We start from the raw sequence: 12,280 nt of genomic DNA, 5'->3' as shown, positions 1-12,280 counted from the left end.
ACTACCAACCTGTTCCCAGAGGCCCTACCAGCCTGGAGCTGGTTCTGTGAAGGGGTCACAGTGGGGGCAGGCCCAGACACCCAGATATTGCTGCAGAACCCATTGCAGACATGAAGAGCTCTGCTCAGACCTGGGAATAGAACAAATGCTGTAAAGTCGGTGAAATAGGTCAACAACGGGCTGCAGATTGAACTCAAAATTAAACATGGAGTGAGCCATGCCGTGGAGGGAATTGAACTAGTTATGCAGCTCTCACATTTCTAAATTAGATTTAACTAGTTCGGGAAGAACAGGGGCTGTCCCTGCAGCCTGAGTCCACGCACGGCTGCAGCGCCAAGTCCACGCGGGCAGGGTAGAACGCAAAGCGCCTGCAACAGGGAAAACGCAGGCAGCATCACAGTGCACGCGTACCTTCGGCAGCACTCAGAGCCCCAACCACGGGAAGCGGTATCTTGAAATCACTTAAAGTTTATTAAGACCGCAGCCGTCCAAGAACTGTCGCAGACTCAGTTTGGGAAGCGGGGCAGCGGCACAGCTGGAGCGGAGATGCCGTCGGAGGGCAAGGGCCGGGCAACCCTCAGTACCCCCATCGGAGCCGGGAGCCGAGCGAGCCGCCCCCCCCGGGGCGCAGACCGTTAGCCCAGGCGTGGGGTGGGGTGGCGAGGGGCGGAGCCGGAGGCGGGCGGAGCGCGCAGCGCAACGCGGGGCTGCAGACGGCGGCGCGGGCAGGGAGCGGGGCCGCCTTTCCGGCCGCGGCGAGGAGCGCAGTTGCGGGGCTTGCGGCAAGGTGATGGGTTGGGCGGCTGCCGCGGCCTCTCTCTCCGTCTCTCCAGCTTTCCCCGCAGCCCAGCGACTCGGGCTCCCTTTCCCGCTTTCCCTCCCTCATCTCTGCCCCTCTCGGGTGGGCGCGCTGCGCCCGTCTCCGCCGGCAGCTTGCGGGTGGGTAACCGCTCCTCGTGTCTCCTCTCGCCCAGATGCTGAAGGCGGCGGCCCTGGTGTGCGTGTGCGCGGCAGCCTGGTGCAGCCCGGTGCTGGCGGCGGCGGCCGGGGGCAGAGCGGACAACGGCAATTTTCTGGACGATAAACAATGGCTCACCACCATCTCCCAGTACGACAAGGAGGTCGGGCAGTGGAACAAATTCCGAGACGTAAGTCAGCCTCTGCCGCCCCGCAGTCGCGGCCCGAGGGCAGAGACGAGGGCTGGGGGCGATCGCAACTTTCTCCTCCCCCCGCCTGTCCCCCATCTCTAGTGTTATTTTTGCTCCTTTAATTCCCTATGATGCCCGGGCACGGCGGCGGGAGGAGGGAGCTCTGGCCGCGCAGCTCCCGGTGCGCTGCCGCCGCTGAGCGGCGAGTACGGCCCGATGTGCCCCGGGATGTGCCGTGCGGGACGCCGCACTTGGAAAGGGGCTGCGTGCTGCGTTCGCCCGTGTCTCTCGCCCCGTGCCAGCAGGGCTGGGGCTGCTCCTCTCCCGGGCGGGGCTTACGCGACCCGCCGCCGCCGTGCTCACCTTGCGGGGAGCAACAGAGACGGAGGGGTGCCGGGGAGCGCAGAGCTCCGCGGGCGGCCTGGGGGTGTGAGAACGGCGAGGTCCATTGAGCGAGCTGCGGGAGTCGGTGACCGGAGCGCCGGAGTGCGTGGAGCCTCTCTGACCCGGAGCTCCTCGGTTACGAAAGCCGGCGCCTGCAGGTGGCCCTCGTCCTTGAGGGTGCTTCGCTATTGTGCGTGGTTTGTAGCGAGTTTAGTAAAACGGAACGGATTTACAATGTATCGCTTCTTGTAATGAAAAATGTTTTCCCTCATCGTCCGGTGCTCTGTGCTCCTGCGTGTCTGCTTCAGAAATCTGAATTCTAAGCGGGAGAAGTAATTTTCTTCTCAGCCTCCCTGTGTTGCTTATTGGGATCCTTGGGTTTGGTTTGCAACTTCTGTGTCAACAGGTTTCTCGGTGGCCGCGGTTTGCTGCAGGGGACTGAAGGCAGCAGCTCTGAGAAGCATCAGCTCTGCTTACAGGGCTGGAGTGCGCTTGTGGTCTTCCTGTTCTACAGCTTTATACGTATCCCACGTGTGGGATGCAAACTTGGTTATTTGTGTTAAGTAACCAGGGAAGAAGAGTTACTGTTAAAGTTGTGGGAGAGCAATTTCCACAGTAGTTCCCATTAAACAGAATTTCAGTGTTTGAGAACACTTACGTTAGTGGTCTGGTACCTCTGTTTGGATTGAGTAGCTTAAGATGTAGAATGCATGTGAAAAATGGTCAGCACTGTACTTTGGGACCTTTCTTTTTGGTGAGGGGAAAAAAAAAACAACAACACAGCATGCAGTGCTACATAAATATTTTAGGATGAAACACTGCTGCAGAAAAGCACCAAAATAAGTGCGCGAGTTATGTTTTATAATTGGGCAAAGTCATTTATGCAAGGACTGCCCTGCAAGGCTGAAGAGGCTAAGTGCTGTCTAATGCCTGTCTCCTGGGTGCCCGCTGACATACACTGTAGTGCTGGATATTAGCCAGATAATTTATTCTGTGACAAGTAGGTGTCCCCAAGGGCTTTGGGAGTGACTGCTCTGAGAAAGTGCTGCATACTGATTCTTCGGAAGCCACTTACCTTATTTATTTCAGCGCTGTGGAAGTTTTGTAAGACTGGTACTTCAGAGAGGAGTCAGCTTGTACTTCTTATGCAGAATTCTTATATCCTATTGATTACTACTTGAGGTGGAGTATTTACATATGATCCTCATACTCCACAAGTTTATCCCTTTTACAGCACGGATGATTTTCAGTAATTCATAACTGTAAGAAAATAAATGAAAATTATGAATTAATCTGCCTGCACAAGCATTTGCTCTAGAAAAAAAAAAGTATTTTAAGATGTGCCGATCAATTATCATCTGTAAATATAACATGGTGGAGGCATTTTATTAACGTTCTATAGTTTATACAGTTAGTAAATCTTCATTTATGACTGTTATTTGTTGGTTTTGAATTTGTGGGGAAGCAGCTACCTTGCAGAGCTGAAATAAATGTATGACAGACCCGTGTTACTAATTTATTCTCTGTTCGCTGAACAGGGTGTTTTGTGGGCTTTAAGTACCCTACAGATGCATGGTGAGATGGAATTCTGGTGTGAAAAGAAGTGTTTAACGGCTTAACTTCAGATTTAACTGACAAGACTGATTAATGTGGAAGATAATGACCCTGACTTCTGGCTCATTGGCTCAGTGTCTTAAGAGTTTTAGGTCACGGTGAGAAAGAGTATAGTTATTGAGAAAGGAAATCCTTACAAAACCTAAGCCACAATATGATTACTTATTATGTTAAATTTAAAGCAAAGCTAAAACCCAACAACCTTAATGTTCTATAAAATGTCAGGCTTGCCAGTGAAGTCTGATATTAACATGATACTAATATTAGCAGACATCTCTTCAGTACTGTGTTCAGGCAAAACTGTGATGACTCTTCAGCTCTCTTGAAAGATCTTGATCATTCTGACAAATCTTTTGAAACTAATGAAACAAATCTAGGCAAGGATTTTGCTTTGCTTTGCCTCACTGTTCATCAGTGGGAAGCTGGGTGCTCGTTACAGACTGTCTTTTCACATCTTTTTCTTGTGGAAGAATGAAGAATGGGCTTTTAAAGATGAGACTTGGTGGAACAAGTGCAGGGGGAAGTGTGTTTGTCATGTCAGAGATCAGCTCCTCCAACTTGTACCTGTGAAGTTAACACTGAGTTATGAGTTCTGTTTATTTTTTGCCCATAGGTGCTTGGTAGGAACATATTTTAAACCCATCTGATTGTCCCTGTAGTGCAGTTGCTGAGTACCAGCAGCTCTTTAGTCTGTCATTAAATGAATAAGTCTTGGAGTTGACGGATTTTCTTTGAGTTTTCAGACTGCCTGGTTAGGCTGCTTTGGCTGCAAGTAGGATGTCTTACCCCTGTACATATGTTCCTTGTTGGTATTTCTAGTTCTTTAATAAATGCTGTACTGATGGGGTCTTATTTCACCTTTTGTTATATTGATTATGCTTTGTGGTCTCATCTATGAAGGTTGGACTAGATATATATTTTATATTGAAAAAACGTAGTTTTTCAAAAGTGAACATTTGGTAAATAGTGTTGCATGGCTTTTTTCATGTGTTCTTCAAGCAGATTGTACAATAAATGTCTTGCATGCTAAATTTCACTGATGAAGAGGACCATTCTTTATTTCTTATTTGACTGGCTTAATAGTGATTTTTAGTTATTCATTTCACTGGGGTGATAATTTAAACTTATGAATCAAGGATGTGTTCGATATTTTGAAAGAAAACATGCTTGTCAGATGAAAACAAACTCCAAGAAACTCAATAGCACAGTTACACAGGGTGACTGGTACATGCTGTGCTATTTATTTGAGCAGTGAAAACCGAAAGCTTACTTACATTTACCTCTTAAAGAAGTTGTTTTTCTTTTAATAGTAATGAATGAAGAAAAGCTTCCTAAGAAGTTTCTGATCCTTGTGGCTGTGGTAAAATATTTTTCTCCTGTGTAGTCCAAGGGATCCAATCTGCCTCATTGCTGGCCCTCACTTTTCTTTTACTATGGACAGTATTTATTGTTTCTTAGTTATTACTTAGTGATTCTTTATATATTACTTGTGAGTATTGACTACCCGCATGTTCTTGCAGCATGTTCTTTGGTCCACATCTGGTTTTTTGTCTGTTTTGGTTTTTTTTTCGTTTTTTCTTATTGCTTCTATTAATCTTTTGCAGTACATTTATAAGAAGATGATTACTGGCAGCTTTTGCTGCCAGTATGCAATTAATGCAAAAGGTGGTTATGTCATATAAAAAATTTAGTATCTTTAAAGGTACAAACTGCTGAACTTAGTTGTGAAACTAGCTGCTCCACAGTCTGTTCAGTGATAGACTAGGGTGATAGGCTTTTTTTTTTTTTTCTTTTTCAGTTTAAAGTAGATCTTTTTTAATGTAGTTATGTTGCTTCTGTCATCCAGGACTCAAATATAGCCAGCAGCCAGTTGTGCTCTTAAAGTGAGCTTTTGCTTGAAAATAAAAGGATTGCATATAGTATGTAGGTCACTAATATGCATGTGATAGAAGGGAAAGGAATGAAGAAAAAGATAATGGAAGTATTTTAGAGAAGGTCACTCTTCAGGATTGGGTAGCACTCATCAGTCTTTCATTGCTAATATTAACTCATTCATTAGCTGTCAAAATTGGTTCATGAGGCTTATTTGTCCTGTCTTATGGTTCAGGGTAAATAAAAGATATCTCTTCTCCTGTTAGTGGGGGGTGAGGTCTTATACTACATCTTATACTGTATGTTTATAGAAACCTAGAAAAAAAAAATGAATTGCAGAGCAGGAACGATCAACTTCTTCATTAAGTTGCCATAGACTTAAGTTAGAGCAAGAGTGAAAGTACGAGCAACAATACTCTTCAAGTTCCTTTTTGTATAAGGGCACTGAGTCGTAGTACTAATTTTTTTTTTCCACAGGGCAGTTGATTATTTGACAACTGGTTATCAGCTATTCTGAAATGGTGTCAGTCTTTGTGAGGTGTTGTTTTTTTATTTGCTTTCTCCTTGAATTTACTTATTAATGTGGCAAAGGATGAAAAACATTAGAAACCTTGGAGATCTCATAGGAAGAATGAGAACCATCAGCAGTACTTTTGAAATGAACTCATAGAGTAAGAATTGACCATGGTTTTCTTAATGGTGAAATACAGGAACATGTTAAGGAATCTGCATGAAAACTAAGGAAATTTTAAGAAGCTTTATAATTGTTGAGCACTTGTCAACCGAATATGGGAAGTTGTATTGAGAATCTTTTCATTCCTTATGTATTTTAGATAAAGGCTTCTGATTTTTATATGTGTAGCTTTTGCTTGTTCTCAAATACAGATTGAATTTCTTTTTTATTTATTTATTTTGTTATTTTCCTCTACTCTTTTTTTGCTTTTTGTTTCTCATAACAAGTGTTATTTGTCCATAGAGTTTGCTAACCTCAGACTATTGTTAATACTGAACTCTGTCTCTTGGAAGGCATTAGCTTGGAAGCTCTTTATATAGCTAACATTGAGGAATTAAGTAAATCGTAATGTGCTTTTCCTTAGACTGGCCTCATAATCTAAGGGAAAGCTGATAACATCGTTTCATCTTATCTTTATCTCCTTCCTGTGAAGAATAATCTTTATTTTATTTGTGGTAGGTTGTTTAGTGGATATGGATATCCACTGTTCTCTTGTCTTATCATTAAATCTTATTGGGATTGACTGTATCCATCTGTGCTTATTATAGTGTAGTATAAATAGATTTGTAATACACTAATAGGTGGCAACAGTAATAGCAACTGCATGGGCTGTCTTTGCTTTATAATCAGAATGGAAAGATGGCTGGAGCAAAAGGTATATTATTAGGGGAAGATGAATGTAGAAAACAGCAGAATCTAAGTGCAATTAGAATATCTTTGCTTTTAGAAACTATCTATTCTTTATTTTTGATATATTTCTGTGTCCTCTTACATCACAATCACTGAAGCATTTGCAACAACTAGCTGTGGAGGGAAGAGGTTCAATTTCTTTGCAGTTTTTGGCCAATTTTCAAGTTTAACTCTTTATTAGGTAGTAAAATTTAAATTAACACCCACTAGGAGGTGCTGGGTACCTACAATTCCCATTCATGAAATAAGGAAAGCCATCTCCTTCCAGTTAATAGCTGTTTTTTTCCATAGGTAGTTTTAGAGCAACTCCTGAATTTTCAAGCATAAGGAGACTTTAGTTCTAGGCAGTGTGTTTATTTATTTTTCTTATGCGAAAGATGCTTTTTTGTTAAATAGTTTAAATTATGCTTTAAGGATATCTTTCTAATGTAGATATTTTTTAAAATACTGAGTTTACAAACAGGTTTATGCTTTTGTGTAGGTATATATTTTAATCACCACCCTGCTTGGAGATATTCAAAAGGTGCCTGAATGGGGTCCTGCTTGAGCAGGGGTTGGCTCAGATGACTTCCAGAGAGCCCTGCCAACCTCAACCATTCTGTGATTCTGCCATATTGGAATGCATTAGTAGCCACAGATGAGCAGCTTATTTTTCTGCATCTGTTGCAACCAGTCTCTCTTTCATGATGTTTAATGCTGAAACCTGCCTTTTTTTTTTTTTGCTGTAGACGCAAATAAACAGGCAGCGATAGTAAATACTGACATATGTAGCTCATTCTGAAAGTAATGCCTTCAGTTTATTTCCGTGGAAACTTAAATACAAAGAACGTAACAACAATATTAAAGCAAATTCTCAGCTACAAAACTATATATATTTTACATTGTCACCACCATTACCTATATTTTTTTGCCAGAGATTAATGAGACCATGCATATCACTCTTGTATCAATCTGCATCAGTGGAAGTGTTTCAGTGCTGCCCACATTGCTGAAACACACTGTCCACCACCTAACTCACTGTGCTAACACAGAACTCACTTTTTGGTCTTCATAAATGTTCAGCAAGCATTGATGAATGTCAGTGGGTGAGATTTTTTTTCTCATGGAGGAGTTCAGTGGCACACCTTTGTTTCATGTGTGCTTCCATGTTAGACCCCAATTTGTCAGACTGCCCCTTTGCTGCCATCTGTAACATGGCAACAAAATGGAATGGAATGCTGATGGGAAGGTTCAGCCTCTACTTCTGTACCACCAACATTCACCTCTGGGGTTGCAGGCCAACGTAATAAGAGACATTACTTTCAGAGCAGCCCTCATACTATATGGTAGTAAATGTTATTTTTGTTTGTCTTGAAGTTAAATTTCTGAAAGAGAAACTTGTGCTAGTAATTACAGTGATCAGCACCCTCCTGAGCATCCTTACCTAGTGTGAACAGCCTTTGGTTACTTGTTAGATTTTTTTTATTTTTTTTTTTAAATGATTTTTCACTCTTGCTTTTTTTTGTTTCTCCTTACTTCAAACTGATATTTTACAGTAGTGAAATTTACTAGAGGAATTAGTGATTTACCTGAGAAACCTGAAAACTGGTCCAGTGTGTGGTGGGACTTGAGACAGAACATGAAGGTCTGATTTGAAATTCTAACCTGTGACAAAACCTTTACATTTCACTGAGAGCATTTTCACTCTGTTGATAACTTCACAAGTTAAGGGAATGGGTTTAAAAGGTACCAGAAAGTTTGATGGTTTGCATTTTCCTAAATAATGGAAACAATTCTCTTAATATGTTATATACTAAAGGTTATTTAGGCTTTGTTGATTTTTTTTTTTTCTGCAGAAATTTCTCATAAGGTAGTTGTTTGTTTTCTCAAGTGATGTGTAATCACTGACTCAAAGTACTGTCCATTCTCAGACTGTTCATCATCTCTCTAAAAAGGTCTGCAAGTCATCAAATAATTCTGTATATTGCACTTATCCTCAAGCCTGCCTCCAGCTGAAAATAAACTCCTTTGACATTTGTTGAGTTTGCACTGATGATTAAATTCATTCTGTTGTTAGATCTGTGTAGCAGTGATAAGAACGGAACTTACTCTTCTTCGTATGCTTCTGAGTATGGAAAATGCCCTGTGTTATGACAGCTATTTATTGAAATTGGGGATGCTTGTTAATATGCAAAGTGTAGGAGGTGTTTTTATTGATGCTTGTCTCTTTGAGGATTTGGTGGTAGTGTTCATGACTATAAGATCACTGTTGCAGAAAACTCAGGCAATGATTCTTGTAAACAGAATCAGTCCGTTGGTATGCAAAGCATCAACAGCAGGAATCCATTGTATAATGTGCCCTTCCAGCCTTAGGCAGAAGAATACATTAACCAGTTTGTTCACGTTTGGGAATCCAGTATGAAAAGCTGAGAACCCTTTTCATTCATAAAATGTAGGGCCAAAAGGGACTATTGGGTCTGATAACATGCTTATGTCTGGGTACAGTAGCTCAGTAACTTATATCCAGACATCGTATTAAACCTGGAAATTCTAGTTGGGCTAAAGTTTTTTAGGTTTCGGGAGGCTGTGTGCCACTGGTGTATATTAAGAAAGACTTGATTTTTTTTAAGGCCTGCAGTGTCTGGGAAGTAGTGATCTAAGCAGCGTATCTGTGATGTTTTGCAGCAGGATAAGGGAGAATGCCATTTAAACTCATGCCAGTCTGATCTGGGGTGTTTCTTCCTTTGGCCCAAATATGACATTGAGTAGAAATGGTGCTTCATTTGTCTTTCTTACACTTTACTTTCCTACCACCTTCATGTCACTGTCTTGTGTATATTGTCAGTAATTGATGTTAAATTATGTTGAAAGAAGTCACAAAAAGGGTTGGAATACAAGCTAGTTTAAATCCTAGGGAAGATGGGGAAATGGCTATCGGATTGCTCAATGCACTGCAAATAGGTTGTGTTTTCTCACGTGAACTGGATTAAAGCACGCTAACTGCATGTCTGTTTTTCAAAAGCTTAGTAAATCTTGCATTTCCCTCCTAAACTGTTAAACTTTAAAATTTTTCATCCTTGTCCTTATTTCAGTTTACTTTTGGAGTTGAATATATGTAACTTAGAAAATTTTGGTGGGAAGTTACAGTTTTGTAATTAGGCAACATGTGAACAGGATTGCTTCATACTGTTAAGAAAAAGACTCAGTTATGCTAGGAAAACAGACTAAGGCATTCTACCTGTGTAGAATGTGGAGATGCATGGCCAAAACTTCACTGAATTTGTCATAAGCAGTACCATGATGAAGTTAAAATGTAACATGGTGATAGGACTTTGCTCTGAGATTTACATTTGTTGTTGTCTCAGAAGGAGAAATGACATCTGGAAACTTAAAAGAAAAAAAACTTAAAAGAATTTCCCAAGTTCTTCATTGGAACAGAATGTGACCTAATGTATATGATGGGATAGACTGAGATTCAATACTGCCATAATCTTCAGGGATCTCCACACTGTGTTTAGACAAGAGCTGTAGATCTGTCTCTTTTTTTTTTTTTTTTTTTTTTTCCTTCCCATATTCGTAATGCTTACAGTTCTATTTTTAATGTTCCTACACACAGATGATAGTTTCCTATGGTGTATTACATTCTTGCTTCTTTTCCTTCGGATTTCCTGGGTTAGAGTTAGCTTTCCTAAGTTGAAGATGTGAATAACATTTTTTCCTCAGAAGATTTCAAGTACTGATGTTACAGAATATTTGGAGTTCAGCACATCAAGAATTGAGCTCTGTCATGTTTTTAAAAATAAATAGGAATGTGTGCCTTGTGTGTGCAGGTGCTCTCACAAAAACTCTTAGGCCAGACTGGAGACAATTGAGAGGAATTTTTCTCTGTCTCTCATGTTGCAGAGCAAAATGACTCAGTATTAGAAGTGTTTCATATATCAGCCTCATCATGTCTATTTATCTTATCTTACTCTCAAGTTTTTCATTGATCACAGAGTATTTGTTTGCTGTATACTGAGAGTGATTTGTACTTAACTATGCTGGTGAAATGCAGAATAAAAACACTAATTATTGGTTAATATCTTAGTTACATGTCGCAGTTGTCTAAAGTGGCTCATTAGATGGCTGTAAGAAATACCTAATTTCTTTATGTCTGTATGTATCGCGTAAGAACATGACAAGTATGACTACAGATATCTAGAGATTTGCAAGAATGTTTGTGTCAAACTCCATTTTTGACAAAAAAAGTAGTAGAAGGTAAAAATATGTTCTAATGAAATTCATCAAATTATTCTGTGAAGCAAAACTGTAGTTAGACGCCAACAGTGCTTATCTGCTGTAAAATGTGATACTGTCTTAGTTCATGTTTTGAAATAATCTCGCTTGTCAAGCAGGTCGGCTTTTAATTTGAAAGTGAGGGAATGTAGAAGTTTTTAGGAAGAGTTAGATTGGGACTTTCCCTGTTTGACTGTAGCTGGACAATTCAACAGCTTGAATATCGGGAATCATTTCTCTTAAAACATTGGAAGCTATTACATTAATAGTAATAAAGTTCAACATGTGAATAACAACCTTTCAAGATTTATTTTCATAACTATTTCTGCTTTAAGTTCTTTTTATTTCAGTGCAGGCAAAGGGTAGTCATTCACATTTATTTGAAGATCTGAAACATTCTAGTACTAGTGGCAGCTAAAATTCCTATAGATGTAAAATTATGTACATTATTCATATAACTGATTTGAAATATATCAGTGTTCAGCTTTTACTTATGCTGGTATAAAACATAACTGGGCTTGAAAATCAAGTAGATGTATTTTTCAGTTTTGACAACTGAATTTTTTCAGTTGCTTTAGCCAAACAGCTTGCTCATTAGACCAAAAAACCTGCCAAGAGTAATCAAGCATAGGGATGAAACAAAAGACATTGTGATTTACTGTTTTATGCTTGGCATTTATCAAAGAGAAGTGCTTGAATGAAGTGAAGAAGAAAAGGGAAAGCAGGGGAAAAAAAAAGTCTTCATAATGCAAAATTAATGACTATCATAAACTTTGAATACCTGAGTGATGTGCAGTCAGCGAACCATATAGTGACTGAATTGTTGTAGGAATTCTTTCAGATAACATATTTTTAAGGAATTTTGCAGAATGTCCTGTTAAATTGGACTACAATCCAGTTTGTGTGTAGTCTTTCCTTGTTCACTTGAGCTCACTGACAACACGTTAACTGATGTTTGTGAGAGGCAGCGTATATCTTTAATTATGCCAGCATGCTTATTTACAATCATTATATGAAAACTAAGTCTACAAAATAGACTTCTGAATATATTTTGCCACTTCGAAAAATAGAAAGAAATTGAATAATAGAATCACAGAATAACCCGAGTTGGATGGGGTCCATAGGGATCACTGAGTCCAACTCCTGGCTCTGTGTAGGATCACCTGAAAAATAGACCATATGGCTGAGAGCTTTGTCTGGATACTTCTTGAGCTCTGGCAGCTCGGGGCTATGCCCACTGTCCTGGAGAGCCTGTTCCAGTGCTTGACTACCATCTGATGAAGAACCTTTTCCTGATGTCCAGTGTGACCCTCCCTTGGTCCAGCTCTGTGCTGTTATTCTGGTCCTGTCATTGTTACCAGAAAGTAGAGCTCAGCTACTTTCCCTCAGCTCCCTGTGAGAAACTGCAGCTGTAATGAGGCCTTCTGTCAGCTCCTCTGCTCTGGGCTGAGCAAACCAAGGGGACTCCATCACTCCTCATACATCTAGATCTCCCTCTAGATCCTTTGTCAGCTTTGTAGCTCTCCTTTGGATGCTCTCTAATAGGCTTATGTCTTTTTTTGTACTATGGTGCCCAAATGTGAGC

The 12,280-nt window shown here is 40.7% G+C and overlaps 1 protein-coding gene across 2 annotated transcripts in view; it reads left to right on the top strand.

The window, feature by feature from the left end:
• Nucleotides 1–665: 665 nt before the first annotated feature.
• Nucleotides 666–12,280, top strand: part of SPOCK3 (SPARC (osteonectin), cwcv and kazal like domains proteoglycan 3) — a 135,654-nt gene continuing 124,039 nt past the window's right edge. For both annotated transcript variants that reach the window (XM_032444342.1, XM_015860982.2), the window contains exons 1-2: nt 666–787; nt 975–1,148. In XM_032444342.1, coding sequence (XP_032300233.1) covers nt 975–1,148 — 174 coding nt within the window. In that variant the 5' untranslated portion in view covers nt 666–787. The remainder of the gene's footprint in view (nt 788–974; nt 1,149–12,280) is intronic.

This window comes from Coturnix japonica, chromosome 4 (genome assembly GCF_001577835.2).
Source record: "Coturnix japonica isolate 7356 chromosome 4, Coturnix japonica 2.1, whole genome shotgun sequence".
In the NCBI taxonomy this organism is placed as follows: Eukaryota; Metazoa; Chordata; class Aves; order Galliformes; family Phasianidae; genus Coturnix; species Coturnix japonica.
This window is presented reverse-complemented; position numbering and strand designations above follow the sequence as displayed.